Raw genomic sequence first — 25,459 nt, 5'->3', positions numbered from 1 at the left:
AGCGTTTTCAACGACAAAGCGGTTTCATTCGTAATTGGCACACAAGACACCACAGCTGCAACTGGTTGGCCTAATTAGTAGTGTCTTGCTGACAAAAGGCTCTTATCAACTGATTAATCCAGGTGTGGCAGAGCAGCGGTCGGTTGTCGAGAAATAATGACCGGTGAATATTGTTGATTGACCAATCAGAATCAAGTATTCAAGAGAGCCGTGTTCTAAGTAAGGGATAATGTATACTGAGCCGGTGATTACTGTGGAAATAATGACCGACAGGTGAATGATTTAGCCCGACGCGCAGCGGAGGGCTTAATATTCACCTGAAGGTCATTATTTCCAGTAATCACCGGCTCAGTATACATTATCCCGCTTAGAACACGGCCTACAACTAAATCATTCAATAATCTGACAAAAATAATTATTCAAATAGACTTTTTAATAGCGTTTTCAACACAAAGCGGTTTCATTCGTAATTGGCACACAAGACACCACAGCTGCAACTGGTTGGCCTAATTAGTAGCGTCTGCGGACAAAATGCTCTTACCAACTGATTAATCCAGGTGTGGCAGAGCAGCGGTCGGTTGTCGAGAAATAATGACCGGTGAATATTGTTGATTGACCGATCAGAATCGAGTATTCGAGAGAGCCGTGTTCTAATTAAGCAATATCACACGAGAGGGAGTGCATTGTTGGCTAATATTGGCACTGCTGTGATTCGGTCGCAGGCACGAGGCCGCAGGCCGAGTGCCGTAGATAATCACAGCAGTGCCAATATTAGACAACAATGCACGACCTCGAGTGTGATATTGCTTTTATACAACAGTTCTATTAAACAAAGCTGATTAAAAAAATGACAAAAAGCTGAGAAAATAGATGATTTCTGTATTTATTCCTCCGCCAACAAAAATAGTCCCCTCAGCTTTCTGCTTTGCTGAAAATGTAGCCTAATCAGCCTAATTAACTGCAGGCTGTCTACTTTACTACTGTCTACTCTAGAGCTGTGAAGTGTTTTGTTGATTAGGGCAGCTGTGAAGCGGAGTGATCTACACACAGTGAAGCGCCAGTGCATTATCGTGAAATATAGGCACTCGTAGGATCCCTCTTGTCCAATCAAATTGCTCGGCCGGAACTACCTGTTGTATAACACTGATTAAACCATGAGTGGAGAGACCACACCTTACAGACCGACATACACTACCACTGAATAAGCCACCAGAGGGGGGTCTCTGAAACAGCAGACTAAACCTATCAGACTATGAAACACTAAAACTCTCCATTGATTCCAAGAATGATAATGCCATCCATTCATCTTCAACCGCTTATCTGGAGGTGGGTTGTGGAGGTAGCAGTTCCAGCAGGGAACCCAAAACTTCCCTTTTCCTGGGCACATTAACCAGCTCTGACTGGGGGATCCCAAGGCGTTCCCAGACCAGTGTGGAAATGTCATCACTCCACCTGGTCCTCCTCGGTCTGCCCTGTGACCTCCTCCCAGCTAGACGTGCCTGGAGAACCTCCCTGGGGAGGCGACTGCAGGAGGCATCCTTACTAGATGCCTGAACCACCTCAACTGGCTCCTTTCTATGCAAAGGAGCAGCAGCTCTACTCAGAGTCTCTCACAGGTGACCAAGCTTCTCACCTTGTCCCTAAGAAAGATGCCAGCCACCCTCCTGAGAAAACCCATTTCGGCCGCTTGTATCCACGATCCTTTCGGTCATGACCCATCCTTCATGACCAGAGGTGAGAGTTGGAGATGAAGACTGAGCGGTAGATCGAGAGCTTTGCCTCCTTCACACCAGAGGAGATACTTGAACTCCCTCAATTGGAGTAAGGACTCACCCCTACTCGGAGTGGGCAATCCACCATTTTCCTGCTAAGAAGTGAGAACCATGGCCTCAGATTTCATCCCAGAATGGCAATGATAGTTGGCTGATAACAAAATTAAAATTCATACATACTTGGGTGGAATCTGATCAAAATAGATCACATTACCTATGTAATCAATGAAACTGCACCATATCATCATATCAGAGGTGGGCGACACTGAGCGGACCAGATGCCATTTTTGATAAAATGCCAAATCGGCCTGATATATTATGAATATACCGGTACGACCGCATCTCCTCTCCCCTCCGCAGTGCTGAGTCGGAGGTGGAGGTGTTCAGGATGGCGGCCAGCATCCCGGGTCGGAACCGGGCGGTGTTCTTGCTGACGTACGAGGAGCTGCTTGCGCGGCGCCTGGGCCGCTACGAGCACGTGACCAGCCTGCGCCCCCTACAGCTGGTCAGCCGCCTCAGCCTGGACGTCACCATCGTCGACCACTCGCCCATCACACACCTCGAGGTGCTGCCGCTCCGCAACGCCAAGAGCATCGCCGCCGCCAATGCCGCGTCCGGGCATAACGCACCCAAGACACCAGGTAGGGTCCTATGTGTTTTTCTCATATTTTAATATTTTTCTCATTTTGCATATTTCTTGATATTTTATAGTTCATTTTCATATTGTTCTTTTTTTTTGTAATTCTCATGTTGTACACATTATTTCTTTTTTATGTTTTATCTACATATTATGTTCTACTGCTATTATTTTGCGGCTGCGCAGCCATCGCAAGTTCGGCCATTAATCTGCGCAGCCATCATAAATATAAAAAATCTGGCACTTGTGTCACCCGGAGGGGTGCTCTTTACACTTCCTGAAAGATTAAGCGCAATCGCAAGTAAAATGGCATAGCTGTGGCTGAACACACCTTCTGCTCACTAACTCACTCACTCACTCACTCACTCACTCACTGACTCAGTCACTCAGTCAGTCAGTCAGTCAGTCACTCACTCACTCACTCACTCACTCCCTCACTCCCTCACTCACTCACTCACTCACTCACTCACTCACTCACACACACAGAGACTTTGCCTTCTTATTATAGGATATTCTTATTGCTATTCTACTTTTCTTTGCTGTATCAAAGTAATATTTATATTTATATGTCTAAACCCCTCTCTTTAAACATGGAAATGAACACTATCCCAAATGTTAAAACTGACCAAATCGTGCAGTCTGATTTGTCTTCCTCTGACAAAAAATGTTGTCAGTGTTCACTCTTTCCATTCAAAGTCTAATTTGTGTGTTATTTCCGTTAGATCCTCATTGTTGAATGAATTGTCTTGGGACGGTGTGGCATTTCCCCTCAACTCTTTTCTTCTGCCAATTCAAACACAAACACAAACCCTTACTTCCCACCTTTGGCCTCCAGCCAAGATCGAGCTTCCTGTCACCACGGCGATCAAACGCGACAAGAACCTCTGCAAGGTCACCTTCAGCCCCAACATCGTCCAACAGGCCAAGATCACCACCAACGGCAACCTGGGAGACTTTGTGCTCCGCTACGATGTGGAGAGAGAGATGGGGATAGGAGACATACAGGTACACATAAACAAATAAACAACAAACAAATATGTAGAATAAACAAACAAAAGAGAAGAGGAGGATGAAAAGAGACATTTATATATTGATATATGATCTTAAATAATATGTAAATACTGCTCTTATGTACCGTGACCGGAGTCTGTCCACACTTAGTCAATAAAGCATGTCAGAGTATTATGGTCCATTTCACAGCCTAAACAAAACCAGACTCAAATCGCTCTCATATTTTGTATGCATGCACGCAAATTCCTCACACACACACACACACACACACACACACACACACACACACACACACACACACACACACACACACACACACACACACACACACACACACACACACACACACACACACACACACACACACACACCTGTTAGTCATTCATTTCTCTGGATTACTGCCACCGGCCTTACGCTACAGCCAAACTGTCTTTTGAAAGATCGTATTTTGCCAATCAAATAAAAGCTACTGCGACCTCTCTCTCTCTCTCTCTCTCTCTCTCTCTCTCTCTCTCTCTCTCTGTCTCTCTCTCTTTACACTCCTCTCTTCCCCAGGTTTTGAATGGCCATTTCGTGCATTACTTTGCTCCCAAAGACCTGCCCGTTGTGCCCAAGAATGTTGTGTTTGTGATCGACACCAGCGCCTCCATGTTGGGGACTAAGATCAGACAGGTAAAGTGGCACGCTCTTTGGAAACATGAAAGACGATTTGTCATGTTAAAGTGGCACTAGGCAACTTTGTCATTTGGCGGCCCCTAGTGGCAGAGGGAAATAACGAATTGGATTTTGGAAAGTTTGAAGGACTTCATTACCCAGAAATCATGTAATCTGTTGTTTAGGTCCCTCCTAGTGTCCATATCTGACAATTTGGGCAAATCTACAGCATCGCAGTTAGTGGAAATGCTCTTCTCAATTGCAATGAAGTCAAGGGGCAAACTCTGGTTCTGACAAATGAAGCCAATGCAGAAGTGCTTAAACCTGCATTCTTTTGAATGGCCTGCAGGGGGCAACTCCACTGGCTCCAAAAAGAAGTCTGATTGTATGGAAGTCAATGGGGAAATGACCCTACTTCTCACTTGATTTATGACCTCAGTAAACACTTTCCTAATGAGTTTATGAATGAATGAATGAATGAATAAAGTTTATTTCGCGCCACATCACAAAAAAAAACCATGCGAAACAAAACAAACATACGATGCTGGCCGAAAAGGTTAGGGCTGAAGCTATAAGCTTGTAAATGCCCTAACCCAGTTCATCTTATAAATTACAAACTTTCCATAGGTCTAATTACAAAAAACAAACGAACAAATTAACAAAAACAGCAAGCAATTTTTTTATTTTTTTTATTTTTTATTTTTTTAAGCATTTGATCTATACGTCATATATACATTTTTAGCATTTGAACTATACATCATCGAAAGACAGTTAACCATCAGTTCTATATTTCTCCAGTATAAAGTGTTTCAACTTTCTCTTAAAATGAACAATATTTTTACTTTCCTTTCACTCCTCCGGTAAACCATTCCACAACTTCACCCCACAGACAGAAATGCACATGCTTTTCTTAGTGGTGTGCACAGTCGGCTGTTTTAAATTAAATCTCCCTCTTAAGTTATATCCCCCTTCTCTATCATTGAACATTTTTTGGATGTTGTTTGGCAGTAGATTTTGTGTTGCTTTAAACACTATTTGTGCAGTTTTGAAATCCACTAGATCCCTAAATTTCAATGTCTGTGACTTTAAAAATAAGTCATTGGTGTGTTCATAATAGCCTACATTGTTCACTATTTATTTATGGTCTCAAGTCGTCTTCAATACAGCATGATGATCATTTTGTAAATTATGGTCCCATTTAGAGTCAAATAGAAGATAAAGCAGACTATGTTTTGGGGCATGATTGACAGGTGCCTGTCCAGTTATCGCACAGCTTGCCAATCACGGAACAATTGCAGGCGCAACTGTGGCTCTGTGGGAAACCCCTGGTCTTAGGGCTAGCTGTTTCGGCCTCCAAATAACCAACCGATGGTCAAAATGCCAAACTTGAAGCTTCAAGCTCGTTAACGTGATATCTCAGGAACGCCTTGACTGAATTTCGTCACATTTGGCTCAAACGTCCCCTTGGACTTAAGGATGAACTGATTGCATTTTGGTGGTCACAGGTCAAAGTTCAAGGTCACTGTGACCTCACGAATGCATTTTCTAGCTCGTTAACGTGATATCTCAGGAACGCCTTCACGGAATTTCGTCACATTTGGCTCAAACGTCCACTGGGACTCAAGGATGAACTGATTACATTTTGGTGGTCAAAGGTCACTGTGACCTCATGAACGCCATTTTCAAGCTCGTTAACAAGATATCTCAGTAACACCTTGACGGAATTTCTTCACATTTGGCTCAAACGTCAAAGTCTGGACATACATGGATGTTGACGGCTCACTTGTTGGCGGAGGCATATATCTGTGGTGTGGTCGTTTAGTTTTTTACATAAACAATCTTGCATAGTGCAGCTAGTTTAGGTCAAAAATACCATATGGGATCAGTCTCACGGTTCCCCAGTGTCAGTTGGAGGAAATCTGATTAATTCTCAGATAGTTTTACCCCAAGTTTCCTATGCAAAGCCATTCAAACCCTGTTTCCAAAGCCAATTCAATTCCGCTGGCTGTACTGGATAGTGAACCTGACACCCAACCTCCTCGCTAACTCCCACACCGGAATAGCAATATCAGACCTATTCCCTCCATCTGTAATAGCATGATAATCCCCTCGGTCAGACGCGTATTCGATCTCTGCAGCTGCCTTACACACACACACACACACACACACACACACACACACACACACCACACTGGAGCGTAGGACGCCTAAACGGGAAAAACTGAAAAACAGATTGCAGAGAGAGAGAGAGAGAGAGAGAGAAGTGGGTCCATACAGGGCCATGCTGTGAGAGAGGAAGGTCAGTGTCTATGGGGTAATGGAACTTTCTAGACGACAGCGCCCTCGACCCCTTGATCCGGCCCCCCACCCAGGGCCGGCCCCCAGTGGTCCGCAGGAACAGAACAACAAGTGTGTTTTGATGTGGCTCCACAATGGAGGGCTTCACTGTTAGGTCAATCTGTGGCACTGACCTTCGCTGTATACAGCCCATAGGCATCTGGTAGCCCTCCACAGCTATACGACACCCACATTCATGGATGTAGATCTGGAGCCGTATTCACAAAACATCTGAAGGCTAAAAGTAGCTCCAGACTTGCCGATTTAGGAGAAAGTCTTCAGAATAATGCAAGTGTCAGACCTAATTTCAGGACTCCTAAATTGTTGGTCGAAGAATAAAGAAAAAAACATCGCATGGATGCATAACTGGGACGTATCCTCAGTGATGTACCCTGGGGTCATAGGATGTTTCGGGTCTCGCAACATCATACACCCTCGCCCAGGTGACCCAGTCGGGGCTGGCCAAGCCCCAACTTACGTCCCAGTAGCTACCCACGGTCATCCCTATAGGGAGGGTCGAAGGTGGTCACGTGGTCAGGGCCACTCAATCCGCTGCTCCGGAACTACTCTGCTGGGACGGGGGAGGGGGAGGGCTCTGGTATGTAGAGGGACCGGGCTCTGTGGGTTGCCACCCGGCCGGGTTCCTCCCTCGTCTCACCAGGTCTACGACCTGTGCGCTGCACCAGACTCCCCCACTCCAAACATCTCATTCCGAGGTGATGGTATCTTAGTGGACACCATGCAGTACCAGTACTTGGTGGCACTGCGGTCTCCACTTGCGGCTTGAATGGCCCTCCTAAAAGGCCTCTCGTGGGTTGTTGGGCTTCTTCCTCACGGAAGACGCAGGCTGGGGAGCTAACCCATACTGCTACCGGGTGCCGTCCCTGTTCCGGCTGTCAACTGACTCTCCAGTAGTCACTAGTCTTTCCTGGTTGTCACATAGTCTATTCCTATGAGTCACTGGCTAGGCCAGGCTAACTAATAAAGAAAAAAAAACATCGCATGGATGCATAACTGGGACGTATCCTCAGTGATGTACCCTGGGGTCATAGGATGTTTCGGGTCTCGCAACATCATACACCCTCGCCCAGGTGACCCAGTCGGGGCTGGCCAAGCCCCAACTTACGTCCCAGTAGCTACCCACGGTCAGCCCTATAGGGAGGGTCGAAGGTGGTCACGTGGTCAGGGCCACTCAATCCGCTGCTCCGGAACTACTCTGCTGGGACGGGGGAGGGGGAGGGCTCTGGTACGTAGAGGGACCGGGCTCTGTGGGTTGCTACCCGGCCGGGTTCCTCCCTCGTCTCACCAGGTCTACGACCTGTGCGCTGCACCAGACTCCCCCGCTCCAAACATCTCATTCCGAGGTGATGGTATCTTAGTGGACACCATGCAGTACCAGTACTTGGTGGCACTGCGGTCTCCACTTGCGGCTTGAATGGCCCTCCTAAAAGGCCTCTCGTGGGTTGTTGGGCTTCTTCCTCACGGAAGACGCAGGCTGGGGAGCTAACCCATACTGCTACCCGGGTGCCGTCCCTGTTCCGGCTGTCAACTGACTCTCCAGTAGTCACTAGTCTTTCCTGGTTGTCACATAGTCTATTCCTATGAGTCACTGGCTAGGCCAGGCTAACTAAAAAAAAAAAACATCGCATGGATGCATAACTGGGACGTATCCTCAGTGATGTACCCTGGGGTCATAGGATGAGTATTTCACAAAGCGTTGCAGCGCTAAAACCAGCTCCTAAATCTGTGACAAGTTAGTAGTCAAGAGGACCCCGAAGTGGCGGTTCACACCATACGCCAAAGCAACGCTCCACCTAAGCTCAACCTACGCTGAACCAACAAATTTCATTTAGGCGTCCTTGTTAACAGGCGAGGCCGTTCACACCACACACGCGCGTGTCACGCCGAAGCCACGCTCACGCCTTGCTCACGTGAACGTTCAGGATTCAGTCCTATTTTCCAAGCGTGACGCGTGAAGCTTGAAGCTGCCAGGCATGAAGTCAATGGGAGTTGTGGGCGGGTTCAAGGCGTGCCGAGGAGGCGCTGAGAGGAAAAGAGAAGGCTTCTTGTGTGAACGGTTAGGCGTCAGCTCAGCTTGAGCCTGCCTCAAGCTTCAGCTCTGCTTACGTTCGGCGTCATGTGTGAACAAGGGCTGAGTCGCTAAGAACAAATCACAAACAAGCCTAAAATGTCTGCTAAGATCATTAATATATACAGTAAATACATGTATGTTCATTTTTGTATAAGGCTAAATACATTGAATGATAGAGAATAAAACATGGTGATCTAGCGTAGTTGAAAATAATTGGCTTAAAGTCCTATATTGCCTGTGGCTGTTGTTTGTCGCTTGAATTCTGCAATGTCTGCCCTCGCCTGAGACTGCAAAGAATACCAGCGCTTTTCACACATCGCTGCTTCTGGACACAAATGGGAAAAGCACATTTATTTGCAGGCACATATTTTCCCACGCTTCTTTTTTGTTTTGTTTTTGAAGTTATCCCAACTCTACATTTTCCTTGAATAATGTCCTTCCTTTCATGCACAAGTTGGACAAGAAGTAAAAGCTTTCCTTGCTTCCAAAAAAGAAGAAAGGTCAAGTCACCCTGAAGAAGGCTGTTTGTGCCGCTACGCGTGGGCAGTATCCCAGCTCTCTCTATTTTAACATGAACAAGCTTTGTCTAGCTTTTTAACACTGTCACCATGTGAGTAAGGGCTTTAAAACGTTTTGCCAGAAGAAGAGTGCCTTGGACCTTTCTTCTGTTTGGAACTTTTGTGTTGCCAACAAAAGAGCACCTTCATCACATCTGTTTTGACCTCCCCAGCACACGGACCTTTTCCTTCTGTTTTTGCATTCCGTTTGGTTTTTGTTTTTATTACTATATCAGCCATGGCTATTCTAGTCTGATAATTAAAAGGCTGCTTATATGAATATCCGCTAATTGTTTAACGAGCTGCCAGACATGTAAGAGGCTCAATATATTATTCTTTATTTCATGTTAAATCAGTGACACTCAGCCTACATTTTTATTTTAAATTCTCTATTTCGGGGATAAATAAAGTACTCTATCTTTTAATATGGCAACATGATACCATGTTGATTTTAATGACAGAGACCCATCCCCTATCAGCCAATCACTTTTCATGAAACACAACATCATCCATAGCAACGGGGTCGACCCCGCCCTTTCCCTTACAGTAGCTTAAGAGTTCTCTCCATTCCTTAGTCAAAGTTGGCATCAGCATCTTGGTCAATAGGTTTTAAGAGGAAACAGCTAGGAACCTTTAGTGCTGTTTGGGAGTCCTCCTCCTTGGGGTAAGATCAAATGTTTTGTGAATAGGGCCCCAGATCACCACCAAAATCCACTCAATTGTCCCAAGACATATCTGCCAAATTTCATGGAAATCTGTTCATAGGTCTTTGAAATATCCTGCTGACAGACAAACAAACTAACTGCTGGAAGAGAAACCAACTTACACGGAGGACTGGGTGGAGTAGGTTTGTGTGCGTGCGTGTGTGCGTGTGTGCGTGTGTGTGTGTGTGTGTTTGTGTGTGTGTGTATGTGTGTGTGTTTGTGTGTGTGTGTGTGTGTGTGTGCGTGTGTGTGTGCGTGCGTGCGTGCGTGTGTGTGTGTGTGTGTGTGTGTGTGTGTGTGTGTGTGTGTGTGTGTATGTGTGTGTGTGTGTGTGTGTGTGTGTGTGTGTAATCTGGAGCACCACAGCTGGTCACAGTGCTGGGCCTTTGATTGATGGCACGTGGGTTTTGTGTCCATAATACAGTAACCATGGCTGCACCACAGAAACCAACACATTTTTCACACTTGTTAATAGTAAGGCACTCTACATATAAAGCATTTCATTTTCATTTCATGAATGAAATGCAGTATGCAACATGAAAGTATTATTGCTACGAATTGGAGAGATGAATGCCAAAATTGCCTGGATGAAACATGGCACAAAATCACAAATCTTTCTCTCCCTTTGTCTCTCTCTCTCCATGACTCTCTCTCAGACTAAGGATGCTCTGTTCACCATTCTGAAGGATCTGCGTCCCGGCGATAGCTTTAACTTCATCAGCTTCTCCAATAAGATCAAGGTGTGGCAGCCGAATCGCCTGGTTCCCGTCACGCCCCTCAACATCAGAGACGCCAAGAAGTTTATTTACATGCTGGTGCCCACTGGAGGTGAGACACTCCTCCGGACCAGATGGGAGGAATCTGCCTGTCCACTAATCTCATGTTACATTCAGGGTTCTGTTCCAACCTAACAACCCTAATGGGAAAAGTGAATGGCTGTAATTTGTCGTCCTAGCCTCCTACCTGGGAAAACGTGCTACAAGCCCTTTTAATTTGGCTCCTGTTGCATATTTGCAAGTTGGTTTTACATGTTGTCGCACAGTTTTCTTCTACAAGGAACTGCAACCTTCCCACTCACCCAGCTGATTGGGCGGCCAATCAGAGCAGCGCCTCATTATCATGGCATCCCCCGCCCACTCAGAACAGAGCATACTTAATGAGGGGAGAATCTGAGAGGATGGAGAGGCCCCACAGAGCCTGGATTTGTGTGTTGTTGGTTGGTGTTTTTGCAACAGAATTCAGAGACTTATTTTAAAGACCCTGGAAACCCAAATTGACAAAAACCTTCCAACTATGTAATTTAGGGTCTTATCTAACTAATTGTAAGCCTCAAAAAGTATAAGACATGAGTTTCAACCCAAATCCTAAATATCGCCATTTCCCTGTTTACACTTTTTCTTGAGGCAGGAATTGAACACAAACAACACACACAACACACACACGCACACACATACACACACACGCACACACACACACGCACACACACACACACGCACGCACGCACGCACACACACACACACACACACACACACACACACACACACACACACACACACACACACACACACACACACACACACACACACACACACACACACACACACACACACACACACACACAGGTTAAATGAGTACACGCCCACACAATCCCAGAGGGAGCCAGAGGGGAGAATTCTGCCTAGTTTCTCCATGACTTTCAAACCTAAATTTATTATACTTTGCGACGTTCATCATCGTTCAAAATTTGGCTGGTGGCTTATCAACTTAGGTTCCTGTGGTGTGATGAACTCAAAATGCATATTTATGTTGGGTTTCAGGGTCTGAGAAATGTTTTGAAAGAGCATCATATGGAACCTTTAGATGGTGTTGTCCACCTCTGATATGATGGATATGATGCAGTGTGCAGGAAGCAATTATCTTCATGGACTTTAATGCGACACTCCGATTGGATTTCACACAAGTATATGCATGACCCCCCCCTATTTAGCATCGTGGATTTCATTGAAGACTTAAACTATGTCCTATATCTAAATGTTGTAGTCACAGACACAGAAGACTGAATACTTGTAAAAAAAGAAGAAGTAAAATGGTCTCATTGAAAGCAATCTGGGCACCCAGAGTCTATCAGTATGATGACTGATAGAACTCTGGGACATACAGCTCATATTTCAGGGTTTCCGATGTAGAGCAGACGTCCACGTCAAGACTTCCGCTTCTGTGTTCCACGGTCATTGTTTACAGTCCGACTGATCGAGCATGGAGTTGAAGTTGATACTTCTTGTAGGTGTTTTAGGTCCAGACCAACATTTCGGCTAATTTCTATAAACAGATGATAACTGCTTATGAGACGTCATCGGACTGTAACAATGGAAGCGGAAGTCTTGGCGTGGACGTCCGCTCTGCATCGGCCATGCGTCTGTCCCAGAGTCTTATTAGTCATCAGACTGATAGACTCTGGGTTCATTGAAATATAATGAATATTGGCATAAAGAATTTTGTGAAAGATATTGCTTTCTGCCTTGAAAAACTCATAAGGGTCTAACCCTACTGGTCACTGAATCCATATGAAAGCGAGGGGGAAAAGTCCTGTTTAATGGGTTTTCCTTCCAGGCCTCAAGGCAATAAAAACGACAAAATCTGACTTTGGATATAGGCTACAGCTGTATTTCCATATCCTTGACATTTTCATATGACAGGCTCCCATGACGTCTTTCCATCCCCTGCAGGCACCAACATCGATGGTGCCATCCAGACCGGCTCCACGCTGCTGAGCCACTACCTCTCCGGCCCGGACGCCAGCCCGAACAGTGTGTCCCTCATTATCTTCCTGACGGACGGACGGCCCACGGTGGGGGAGACCCAGTCGCCCGCCATCCTGGGCAACACCCGCTCCGCCGTGCAGGAGAAGTTCTGCGTCTTCACCATCGGGATCGGGAACGACGTGGATTACCGGCTGCTGGAGCGCATGTCTCTGGAGAACTGCGGCATGATGAGACGCATTCGGGAAGATTCCGACGCCAGCGCCATGCTCAAGGGGTAAGTCAGTGTGTGTCTTCTGCTCTGTCTCTCTCCATGAATCCTTTGTAGATACCTTGTTGTCCGACTCATTCCTTCCATCACAAGACATCTTATCCTCCTAACTCGTGTCTAACTTGTGTCCCGTCATGTGCATCACTTCTGTGCCTAACTTTTACATGAACGTCCGTAACGTCCAAGCCGTTGCCAAACGAGTTCCCAGAATGCTGATGAAGCCTATCACCAGCAGATAAGTCTTTCTGTATTCCACTCGACAGTAGACTTTTCAATCTGGTGTCTGTGCCGACAACTTGAATGTGGATAAAATAATTAAATCGCTCTTCTAGACTCCTAAATGTTATCGGACCGAATGGATCAAATTCTGATAGTGGAACGAGTCATTTTGCGGGGGGTTGTGTGACACTCAAAACAATTCATCCACTGTTTTACAGCCAAAGCAGTAGCGACGGAGTAGGCTCCGTTGGGGCCTAGGACAAATGTTGCATTCATGTGCTCCTCGGATGCTCCCATTTCCCGAGGTGGGAAGTCGTTCTTCCGACTTCGGTGTGTTCATGAGCTTTTAAGTTGTAATGTGGGAACAACATGGATGCTACAAAGAAGACGTGTTGTATGTTATGGCTCAAAGCGTTTCAACAACACGTTGAAGCTGTTCACAGTTTTTGCGCAACAACGAAGAGCAAAGGAAACACATTTTTCAGATACCACATGAATGCACTCTCAAAGGGGGAGACAAAAGTACCACAATACAAAAGCCACGGGCGACAGTTTTAAGCATTTTATTTCATAGTTTATTTTCTTTCACTTAAAGGGATACGCCAACATCTTTGGACATTTGCCTATTTGCCGATAGTACAAGTAGAATGTGGATGGTTTTATCTTCACTGTGCGTGCAGTACAAAAAAAGCGGGACCCCCCTCACCGCTACTTAGCTTAGCACTACAATGGCAGTATATGGTACAGCTGCCTACCGCTTTCAGTCGCCCAAAATACACATTCCAACTGCGCCAGAAACACTCACATGTACATGTTGTGACTCGTGTACTCACCACGCCATGAAATAATAATCCAAAGTTACGGGAAACAGTCATTTTCAAAGTAAATCCAGAGTGAGAACTAACAAAGAGTCCAGAGCGAGAACTAACAAAGAGCGTTCCAAGAGGAAGTGACTTTGGTCACAGAGCTGTACCACATATACTGCCATTGTAGTGCTAAGCTAGTAGCAGTGAGGGGTGTATCGCAGTTTGTACTGCACGCACAGTGAAGATAAAGCCATCCACATTCCATTTCTACTATCATATCAGCAATATGGCAAATAGGAGAATTTCCAAAAATCTTGGTGTATCCCTTTAATCCGCAAGATTATTGTCTCTTTTTAGAGTTTGTCTCCATCTTTGATGCCAAACACTCATTGCTGTGATGTTTCAACACTGCTCTCCCCAGAGATCACCTGTCAATCAAAGAGTGTGTTCAGTACTGATGATGTCTTTTGCCTTGGGCTTTACTGTTGGTGAACTTTGACTTCCTGTGTAGGTTTTTACCTCTAATATGTGACTTGCTCCATCAAAATGAGTCTGATGTTGCGCTGGCGTGTTTGTGTAGAAAGGTAGGGTGACAAGCAGAACTAGCTTACTTTGTCATACTCTGAGGCCCCTTTGAAAACAGTCAAGACATAAAGGGTGCATCTCACTCAATCTTTGGAGTAGAAATATACCTGTAAGTTTGATATCACCAGAAAACGTACATTCTCCTCTTTAAGGTTTGAAGGGTCAATGTGACTAAAAATGATGGAGAAGGTCACATGTATAATCCGCCTCTTATTAAGCAATTAGCTCTCCTTAATCCTTCCCTTCCCCTCTTCTGTCATGTCTCCATCTCTCATCGTGCAACCAGGCAAATGTGACGGTGCTGACAACAGACCTCTTTAATCAGCAGCCCCAACAAGAGACAGCTAGAGACTCAAACAGCCGCTGTCTTTCTCTCACATGCTCTCACATGCACGTCTGTCTGTCTCTCACATGCACGTCTGTCTGTCTCTCACATGCACGTCTGTCTGTCTCTCACATGCACGTCTGTCTGTCTCTCACATGCACGTCTGTCTGTCTCTCACATGCACGTCTGTCTGTCTCCCACATGCACGTCTGTCTGTCTCTCACATGCACGTCTGTCTGTCTCTCACATGCACGTCTGTCTGTCTCTCACATGCACGTCTGTCTGTCTCTCACATGCACGTCTGTCTGTCTCTCACATGCACGTCTGTCTTTCTCTCACATGCACGTCTGTCTGTCTCTCACATGCACATCTGTCTCTCTCACATGCACGTCTGTCTCTCACATGCACGTCTGTCTCTCACATGCATGTCTGTCTCTCACATGCACGTCTGTCTGTCTCTCACATGCACGTCTGTCTCTCACATGCACGACTGTCTCTCACATGCACGTCTGTCTGTCTCTCACATGCACGTCTGTCTCTCACATGCACTTCTGTCTCTCACATGCACTTCTGTCTCTCACATGCACGTCTGTCTCTCACGTGCACGTCTGTCTGTCTCTCACATGCACGTCTGTCTGTCTCTCACATGCACGTCTGTCTGTCTCTCACATGCACGTCTGTCTGTCTCTCACATGCACGTCTGTCTGTCTCTCACATGCACGTCTGTCTCTCACATGCACGTCTGTCTGTCTCTCACATGCACTTCTGTCTCTCACATGCACGACTGTCTCTCACATGCACGTCTGTCTGTCTCTCACATGCACGTCTGTCTCCCACATGCACGACTGTCTCTCAGATGCATGTCTGTCTGTCTCACATGCATTTCTGTCTCTCACATGCACGTCTGTCTGTCTCTCACATGCATGTCTGTCTCTCACATGCATTTCTGTCTGTCTCTCACATGCACTTCTGTCTCTCACATGCACGTCTGTCTGTCTCTCACATGCACGTCTGTCTTTCCTTCACACACAGGCTCCTCTCTCTCTCTCCCTTCCTCGCGCAGGCACACACAAGCTGTTTGTTCAGTGGAGGTGGAATGTGTGTGTGTTGTGAAACGCGGTGTCTGAGTATGTGTGTTGGGGTTAACAGATAGACTCTGGAGATAATAGCCCTGGTTCTGCTTGAACAAACACGCCGGTGAAGAGGTGAGGAGGTTTACTGCGACATGACGCCAAGGACAGGACAGAGGAGGACACACACACAGAATCTCCTTTCAAATCAACATCCTTCTTAAAAGCCACACCTCATACACCTATAGACACTTCCATGAATGTGTGCACAACCTCTAAAGTGGGGCAGCAGTGGCAGCCTAGAGGTTAGAAAAGCAGCTTTATGGCCAGCAGGTTGACGCTTTGAATGAGGGATGAAACCACCGTTTTAAGGTATACCACGATATCACGCAACCACGGTTATCAAGCGTAGGCCTTTCCCTGTAGCACGCTCACAATATGTCGTCCAATATGCACGTCAGCGCACGCCACTACAAAGAAGTTGATCATGGAGGAGCCGTGTGAGTAGACGTTCTCATATAAAGAACCGCAGGAATGAGTCCGGCAAACCTGGATGTTAGCACTTCCGGCTCGTATGTGTAAAAGTCAATGGGATTTTTGTGCAGGGATTTTGGTTAAAAGCTTGAAATAACGTCTGTGGTTAACAAAAGTTTATGAAAGAGCGAACTTTGTGTTGAGCAGATGAGGACCACTTTTATGATTTTCGAAGGGTAAATGTGTTTTTTTTTTAAACACAGTTTTCAGAAAACGCTTCAAAAGTCATAAATGTGGTCCTCATTTGTGAAGATTATCTTGCTGAACACAAACTTGGCTGTTTCACAAACTTTTGTTAACCACAGACCTTATTTCGGGGGCACGGTGGCGCAGTGGTAGAGCTGTCGCCTCACAGCTAGAGGATCCTGGGTTCGATTCCCACCTGGGACGCTGTGAGCGCTGAAGGAGTGCGTGCTCGTCCGCATGTCCTCGAGTGCCCACCAAAGGGCCTTTCTGTGTGAAGTTTGCATGTTCTCCCCGTGCCCCCTGGGGGTTTCCTTCATATACAGTAGGAACCCCTCACCCCAACATGCAATATCCTGGTCGCTGAAGTGGTGCCTCCTCTGGTCGTTCGGAGGGAGGGGAACTCGTTGGAATAGCGTGATCCTCCTACGTGCTATGTCCTACCGGTGAAGCTTCCCCTGTCAGGTGAAAAGAAGCGGCTGGCTACTGCCCATGTCCCGGAGGAAGCATGGAACCAGTTTCGGCTCTCCCCAGATCGGCAGAGGGTGGAGCAGCAACCAGGATAAATAAATTAAAAATTAGCATTAATGGGGGATAAAAATGGGATAAAAAATTGGGGGGGAAATATAAAAGAAGAAAAAAAAAGTAAAAAAAAAAACCCCACAGACTTATTTCTTGCATTTAACCGAAATTCCCATAGAGAAAAAATCCCATGACTTTTACACGTAAGAACCAGGAAGGGCAGGGACTTCTGGGTAAGCCTACAAAAATACGTCATCGCTGCGGTACTCTATTAGTTCCAGTTTCAGTTCACTGAAGCAATATTTTTCTTAAAAGCAAAATACTTCCCCCACCGCATGGGTCATAGTAGGTTTCATTAAAAGGGGGGGGGGGGGTGTTAATCCAGTGAAATACCATATACTGTACCATGATATTTTGGTAGATCCCAGCTGTGAAATTTCATATTGTTGCATTCCTAGTTTGAGTCCCCAGGCTGTCCAAGGACACCTGGGTCCCCCCTTTAGAAGACTGTGGTTGTTCTGGGCAGCTTCCAGTGTGAACGTGTGGAACTCTGTGAATGTGAAGCAGAGGAGTGCTGGAGAAGAGCAGGCAAACTAGATTGGCTGTGGATAACTAAAGTCAAGTCAAGTCAAGTCAAGTTTATTTGTATAGCACATTTCATACACAGAGACAATTCAAAGTGCTTCACATAAAATGGTTGACAGGAAAAGAAAAGAAAAGAAGAGAATAAAATGGACATTTAAAAGCATCACAACCAAACTTAAAAAAAAGAGTATAAAGGTTAAAAACCAGCATGCCATCCAGGAAGTTCCATACATCACTGAGAATTCACGAAATACCTTGATTGCTGCCTTGTTCTGGTCATTTGACGGTTCTTCCATTTTTTGTAGTGATACAACTGCAATCGTAGGTTTATGGTTGTACTTTGTGACATGTGCCGCTGTGTCAAATAAATTCTCTTTTGGTCCCCTACCAAAGGTGGGACTATGGATCGGTCTCTCTCTGTCTGTCCGTTGACTTTGTGCCGCTAGGGAGCGGCATTGACAATGGAACTGACCCAAGGGTGGATCTACATCACTGGCGGGTTTCTCTCCTTGTTCTCTCCCTCTGTAGGTTCTACGATGAGATAGGAACTCCCCTGCTGTCTGACATCAGGATCAAATACACAGAGGACTCGGTGCAGTACGTCACCCAGCACCTCTTCACCAACTACTTCAACGGCTCTGAAATCGTCATCGCCGGCAAGCTGACCAACCAGAGCGCCGACTCCCTCCACGTGCAGGTCACCGCCAGCAACAGCGACAAGAGCATCGTCCTGGAGACCGACGTGCCGCTACGCCAACGCCAGACTGAGACGGAGAGACACGTGAAGGCGGCGGCCGTGGCGGCGTCGGCGGCCAAAGCTCCAGGGTCGGGGGTCACACAGGTTATGATTGTTTTTTTCCATTTCAGTTTAATTTTTAAAGTGGGTTTGCTAGTTTAGTTTTTAGTTTTTGAAGATGCTTAGTTTTAGTTTTAGTTTTTATTAGTTTCAGCGTTAGTTCAAGTCTTTTTGTAATATGGGGTCATTCAAGAAGATCAGAAAAAGCATTGCCTAATAAAAACTCAAGAAAACATCATACCATTTAAAAACTTATATTAGGACAAAATGAACCACTATATAAAATACAGTATGTGTCAGTCAGTGTCATTAACCAGACATTTTCTTTACAATTTTAGTTTATTTTAGTTAGTTTTGTAAACACACAGTTTACAAATACAGTTTCAGCTAGTTTCTTTTGTAAAGCCTTGTTTTTATTTATTGATTTATTTCAGAACGAAAATGTTTTTGTTTTCCACACCTAGTTTTTGCTATTTCGTTTTCATTAACGACAATAACGTTGGGGCTCACGCAGGCGGTGGGGGCCAGTCTGGTGTCAGTAGCGGAGGACTTTGTGGAGCGCGTCTGGGGTTTCCTGAGCGTCAAGGAGGGGCTGCGCTCGCGGCTGCGCAGTCAAAGCAGCAGGGAGAGGGAAGGCCACATCCAGCAGGTCACCAACCTGTCCCTGGCCTACCACTTCCTCACGCCCTTCACCAGCCTGGTGGTGGAGAAGCCCGAGGTGCTGGCTGACGGCACCATGGCCCCAGCGCCCACCCTCGCCCCGGCGCCGGCCGCCAGCAAGGTCAATGAGCTGCCTGACGACATGGAGGAAGAAACGCCCGAAAGCCTCGACGGGAAGAAGCCAGGCAGCCAGAGTTCTTCTCTTAGCAACATGATGGGTGAGGATATCAGTCTGTTCTCCCCTTTTTAAAACATTTAGCTTCAGTCACTGAATCAAAGGAAAAGTCACAACTAAATGCCTATTAAAACGTATCTGTCAGAAGTGGGATTTGAACCTTCGTCTCCATTCGGAGACCAGAAATTCTGATGCCTTAAACCACTTGATCTTGCAAAATGTTTGTGTACCTACTATCCCTATGATCCCAGCTTTACAGACTCCCTGTATTAGACAGTGTAGCACAAACAGTCAGTGTTTCCTCATATGGAAGAATTAAGAGGAAACGTTAGAATAGAAGCCATGTGATGTCATCCTACGAGACAAATGTTCTTTTCCTTGTAGGTAAAGTTGAGAGGCGGCTAGCCAAGAAATCCATCACTGTCTCCAAAACATCAGGTGATTTCACATTCTCTCTCTCTCTCTCTCTCTCTCTCTCTCTCTCTCTCTCTCTCATACTGTGTATATTATTTCCATCTGCCTTGTTGTCTGCTTGTCATTATAAAACTCATATAGTTTCTGTGCCTCTTTTCTATACATATGGTGGCTATAAGGCTCCATAAGCAGACTTGAAAGAGACGAGAGGGGAAATGTACAGTAGACTCTCTCTCTCTCTCTCTCTCTCTCTCTCTCTCTGTGTGGGCGGCGGTCTGTAATTTGGATGTGCGCCAGACAGACAGTAACGATCACACGGACAGCGAGGGGTTAAGAGATGCCTCTGAACATGGCCGGGAAGGAGGAAAGAAAACACAGGGTCTAATTGAAATACCTAAAGTGGGACTAGGTGGCACTTTAAACATGCAAGTGCGTGTTCATGAGCACACACACACACACACACACACATACACACACACCGCCAGCAAATAGGAGAGTGTCCAGGAGACTCAAGAAGGAGATGAGACGTGTGCGTTTGTGTGTGTATTTGTGTGTTTTAGTCAAGAGAGGGATGCCATCAGAGGCAGTTAGTGAGGACTAATGACCCTGTCATTACTGTTGCTCTCTCATCTCTTCTCATCTCATCTCTCCTCTATTCATCTCAGCTAGTTCTCACAGGCCTGAGGAAACTCCAGCCATAGATATATATGCTATCTGATAGAACATACAGTAACTCTCTTATACGCAGCTATGGAAGAAGTCCTTTGAAAATCAAACAGCATACCTCAAATTAAAGACGTCTACCATTCTGCCTTTGCTTTACTTCAGCGGTTCTCAATGTGGGGTCCGGGGGATCAGCAAGGGTCGTTGAGAAGGTTCCAGGGGTTCCCCAGTAAATTGATCAACTTCACTATCATTGAATTTACAAGAAGTTAAGCGCAATTACAGAATGTAGAAGAATGACTGTTCTTATCATAGTTTCTGGTGTTATCTCTCTACCTACAACACAGACAGTCATGGAGTTCTGGACAAAATCATATCTGGCAATAAAAAAATACTCTCAGATTTGGGTCAGAGAGACAAAAGCTCATCAAATGGGGGTCCATGACCCTAATATGTCATGTGGACATTCAGGGTCCTTGATATGAAACAGGTTGAGAATCACTCCCTTACTTTATTTCCCCCCGGCAATAATAGGAGTGTGACTGAGATACATTCACAGAGACATTCTGATAGACACAGTGAAGTCAGAGCAGTACTTCTAGGCCAAGGTGCACGTTTGAAGGTAGTGTTTGTGTCGCACGTCTCACACCCTGTCACCCCTCTTCTCTGCCTCAGCGGACGGTGACCCTCACTTTGTGGTGGAGTTCCCCCTCAGCAAACTGACTGTGTGCTTCAACATCAACGGAGAGCCTGGACACATCCTTCGCCTGGTCTCTGACCATAAGCACTCCGGTAACTCAGGATCTCGTCATGCCATACGTTTAGAATATTACGGTACCAGTACCAGTACCCTTAAAGTGATACCGATACCAAGAGAGTACTTCAGACGCCACAGGTGTGTCGTTTATAGCCACACTTTTGAATGTTTTGGTGGCATCTCGGCACTCCGGACTGCCAGCTCCATCACATACACACCGTGCTCCACTTCACCACCACAGACTGTATGGGTTGTAGCTGCTTTGGTAATGGGCCAATCACACGTGGTATTAAATCAAAGAACGCCGGCGGTGATTGGCTATGAGCAAAACCATACAAATAGTATTTTTTTTTTCTAGATCTGTGTACAAAAAGGATAGAATGCAGGTATCGTTTGGCTGGAGAACTTTCGATACGACTTGGTACTGACTTATTTCGCTTGATACCTTACACTTTAAGGTTAAGTTAAGGTTTAAGGCTTAAAGGTATTGAGTACCGATGCCCATCTCTACTGCACACGCCAGTTAACATTGTTGAAGATTTCTGTTTGATGTAACCTTTGTGTAGCCTGGTAAACCAGCCCGTCACGTGAATGAAAATGTGAGTTCACGTGACGGGCTGGTTTACCAGGCTAACCTTTGTGTGGGAGTTGAAAGCATTATCATTGTATCTCCAGGTGTGACGGTGAACGGTAAGCTCATTGGAGCCCCAGCACCGCCAGGCAGCCACAAGCAGCAGCGTACCTACTTCAGCACCATCACCATCGTGGTGGACCGGCCCAAACGGGCCTACATCGAGGTGACCCCTAAGAAGGTCATCCTGGACGGGCGTGACCGCATGGTCCTGCCCACAGACTCCACAGTTGCTGTCGAGAGCGGTGCATTGTCGGTGGCCATTGTGGGCAAGGCCAACGTAACCGTGACGGTGGGGGGAACCATCAGCTTTGTGATCCTGGTGCACCAGTACAAGAATCCAGCACCATACCAGAGAGACCATCTAGGCTTCTACATCTCCACCAGCAAGGGGCTGTCCCACAACTGCCATGGCCTACTTGGTAGGTGTCAAACCTAGCTTTTTATTTTGGCTGACTGAGACTTGGGTTTAAATCTGTTTCAGAGGCTTTTCCATCTTGCCTTTGCTGAAACTCTGGGGAAACACTCAATCCTGCTCATTTTACTGCATACAAGTCCTCAGATTTAACACTATTTAACAGCAGCACAAAATAACAGCAGCTTCAATATGGCCATATGAAATCTGTTTTTCTTCTTCCCCACATTCCATTTTTTTTCCAAATTCAGCTTTTTCCATTTTAATCTTAATTTAGGGGTTAGGATCTTTTTCTCTTTTTTTATGACTCGGCTCTCTCAGACAGCCTCTTTGACATGTTTCTCAAAGTGACAACCAAGTTGTGAGGTGACACGCAAGACTGACTCTCAAAATAGATTTTTTTTTCTTGAGGCCTATTTTACAATTATGAAACCATTTAGATTAGGTCTACTTTTGATTTAGATAATTAAGCCTTTTTTTTTATCAATTTCAGCCAAGTTATGGAAAATTATGCAATATTTCATCTTTTACAGTTGATTCCATTTTCATTACCAAATTCCATGATTCCGTAATTTTTTTCTACATTGCGGAAATCATATGGCCCTACTTCAATCCAAAAATATCAGCATTATCCTTGAAAAACCCATATCGGTTGAACCCTAACTGAGCTTGTGTGGACTGACTGTTGACACGTTTGACTCATTCTTCCAGGTCAGTTCCTGCATGAGGAGGTGGGCCTGGCACAGTCTCCAGCCAACAGCTCAGCACAAGGAGACATCAGAAGATCACCGGTGCTGAAGGTGAAGGAGCGCTCGGTGCCCGTGGTCCAGAAGACAAGGCGCATCTACAGCGGGACACAGAGCGTGGACTGCTGGTTCGCCAGGAACAATGCAGCCAAACTGATAGACGGACAGTATGAGGACTATTTGATGTCACACATGTTCGACACAGGGGATTGGCCACATGGGACTAACAGCGCCTGAGACTACAGTCTGGAATCTTTAACCCTTTTACACTGTATCCCTAAAAATCACATGCCTTTATTGCCCAAAACCCTTCAATTACACATGCCAAACCTTCAATTGCCGTCTCCATTCATCCCCAACCACTTCTGAGGCACCTGAACTAAATAACCACAACCAATAATATTGGATCTATTTTTTTATTATTTCTAATAGAAATGTAATACGTTTTTTATTTGATGTGTATTATTTTCTATTGTAATTTTGGAGTTGTAAATAAAACAAAAAAATCTAACAAATAACAAAACTAATAAATCGACCTTTTGAGGTAAATTTCTGACAGAAAAGGGTAGATACCCCTTTACTATTGCACACTTTTAGGAGTGTGTGTCAAACAGCTATTGCCAACATGTGCTGAACGTGGTGAGCCTGGGCTGCAGATCACACCTGGACAACTCCAGAGACAAACCCCGTCCCAGTACCAATGACTAGATGCACACCGCCCCCCCCCTCCACACACACACACCATCCCCTGTCATCAGCTGGAGGTCACAGGGCTGCTAGCCCCGCCCACACAGGTGTGCTCTGGCCAGGTCCCACTCTAGGTGTCTGTCATCGCACTGCCTTGTCCCGGCCGCCGCAGGAATTCAACAACCAAACAGCAGTCTGTTCTGTGTGTCAGTGATCTTTATTCATAGTACGAGATACATTCATCAAAGAAGCACCGTGGAACTTTATAGTCTATTTACAGTTTTGACACTCGGGACGCACTCTGCTCATCCACAGTTCATTTGATTTGTAAAAAACAAAAACAAAAAAAACACGATACACTGGAATACAAAATAAAATGTTACGGATGGAATATGTTCAAATGTTAAGACTTTTCGACTGTTTAAACAACAAATGTAAACAACTGAATGGAAATGGTGCGGATGATTAGTTGCAGATACAAAAGAATAATGTTTATCTGATGGAATATTCGGGTAGAAACGGGTAGAAAACACCAATTGGGTATATATACTGTATATTACTGACCTACTTTAATTCGTGCTGAATTCAGTGTTTGGCTAAAGTGACGGAATTCAAAATTCCCCCGTTCTTTATCCATTAAAAAAAAAATCCCATTACAAGGTCGTTTACCACAGATTGGACCACAATATATCAAGTATATAAAATATAAACAGAATAAATAAAACAAATGTGCCCTATGTCACAAAACTAGAAAATACAGCCGACTTCCCGTTGAAAGTATTACAAATATGCAGAATCAGGAACATGTAATGACCTGGTGCTTTTTTACCATCGACACACAAAACATCTCTTCACAGCCTCTTGCAGAGGAGTCAAACGTTTGCATGTTGCTGCAGCAGAACCACTGGTTATGCTCATAACCACGGCTATCATTATTTTTGCTCCATCAAGACCGCCGGCCTCGCGGGGCGTGGCAGGCGAAAACAACATGGATGACACAACTATTCAGTCGTTTTTGTTCCACAAATTACACCTCATTGGTATTATTGACCGATAAAGACTTTAAAATGAAATATCGGCATTGGGGCCGAAACGAACATTTCTGCCGATATGACAGGCCGATAAAATGACACTTTAATTACACCCAAATGTTCGATGCCTACATCAATAAAAAAAGATGGCGTGTTTTACATAACGTAACTTGAAGTGTTCTTATCTTGCCCAGTGAATGTGTACATTTTGAAAAGCATTATATTTATGTGTGCATCTGCCAGTGGGCCATCATCACCATGAGTAGCATAATAATGTGTTAATTCCACTACAGGAGAGACTTGATGTTCTCTGGAATTAGGTGGAAAGTAATATGCGCATATATATCGGTATCGGCAATCTGCCAGAAGAGTTGGAAAATATTGGTATATCGGATATTAGCAAGAAAATCTAATATCCAAAAATAACCAACATATCCTCCAACTCATACGACCAATGACGTCATATCACTGCAATACGACCATATACCACGTCTGTTAGACTAGCGCCCCTCAGTGGCAGAGAAAAAGTACTACGCGACTCCCGCTCAAAAGCAGATTGAAAAAGTGACTTTTCTTCGTAAAAAACGTTAGGGTGAGGGTGTGGGTTAGGGTTAGGGTGTGGGTTATGGACAGCAACGAATTGATAGCCGAGTGGTTACGACAGGCGGCTGTCAAGCCAGTGGCCCCAGGTTCAAATCCCGCACGAGGTTATATTCTTACCAAACTCTGAGACTGGGCTGTTATTCACACGGCCGGCTAGAGGTCGCTCAACGTTGAAACGTGATTTTAGGTCGTATTCAGCTGCTTGTACAAATGACGTCTTGGGTCGTATCCAGATGGAGGACAGGCTGAAGATAACAC

At 45.4% G+C, this 25,459-nt stretch overlaps 1 protein-coding gene across 1 annotated transcript in view; it reads left to right on the top strand.

Moving 5' to 3' along the window:
* Positions 1-23,540, top strand: part of itih5 (inter-alpha-trypsin inhibitor heavy chain 5) — a 29,114-nt gene extending 5,574 nt beyond the window's left edge. The window contains exons 5-15 of the mRNA XM_083632262.1: positions 2,133-2,413; positions 3,245-3,414; positions 3,976-4,092; positions 10,421-10,592; positions 12,491-12,800; positions 18,152-18,464; positions 18,934-19,297; positions 19,639-19,692; positions 21,007-21,123; positions 21,764-22,141; positions 22,846-23,540. Of these exons, the coding sequence (XP_083488388.1) occupies positions 2,133-2,413; positions 3,245-3,414; positions 3,976-4,092; positions 10,421-10,592; positions 12,491-12,800; positions 18,152-18,464; positions 18,934-19,297; positions 19,639-19,692; positions 21,007-21,123; positions 21,764-22,141; positions 22,846-23,117 (2,548 nt within the window). The 3' untranslated portion in view covers positions 23,118-23,540. The remainder of the gene's footprint in view (positions 1-2,132; positions 2,414-3,244; positions 3,415-3,975; positions 4,093-10,420; positions 10,593-12,490; positions 12,801-18,151; positions 18,465-18,933; positions 19,298-19,638; positions 19,693-21,006; positions 21,124-21,763; positions 22,142-22,845) is intronic.
* Positions 23,541-25,459: the final 1,919 nt, after the last annotated feature.

Source organism: Poromitra crassiceps (genome assembly GCF_964638095.1).
Source record: "Poromitra crassiceps genome assembly, chromosome: 2".
NCBI lineage: Eukaryota > Metazoa > Chordata > Actinopteri > Beryciformes > Melamphaidae > Poromitra > Poromitra crassiceps.
Note: the sequence above shows the minus strand (reverse complement) of the source record. Positions and strands in the feature narration are given on the sequence as shown.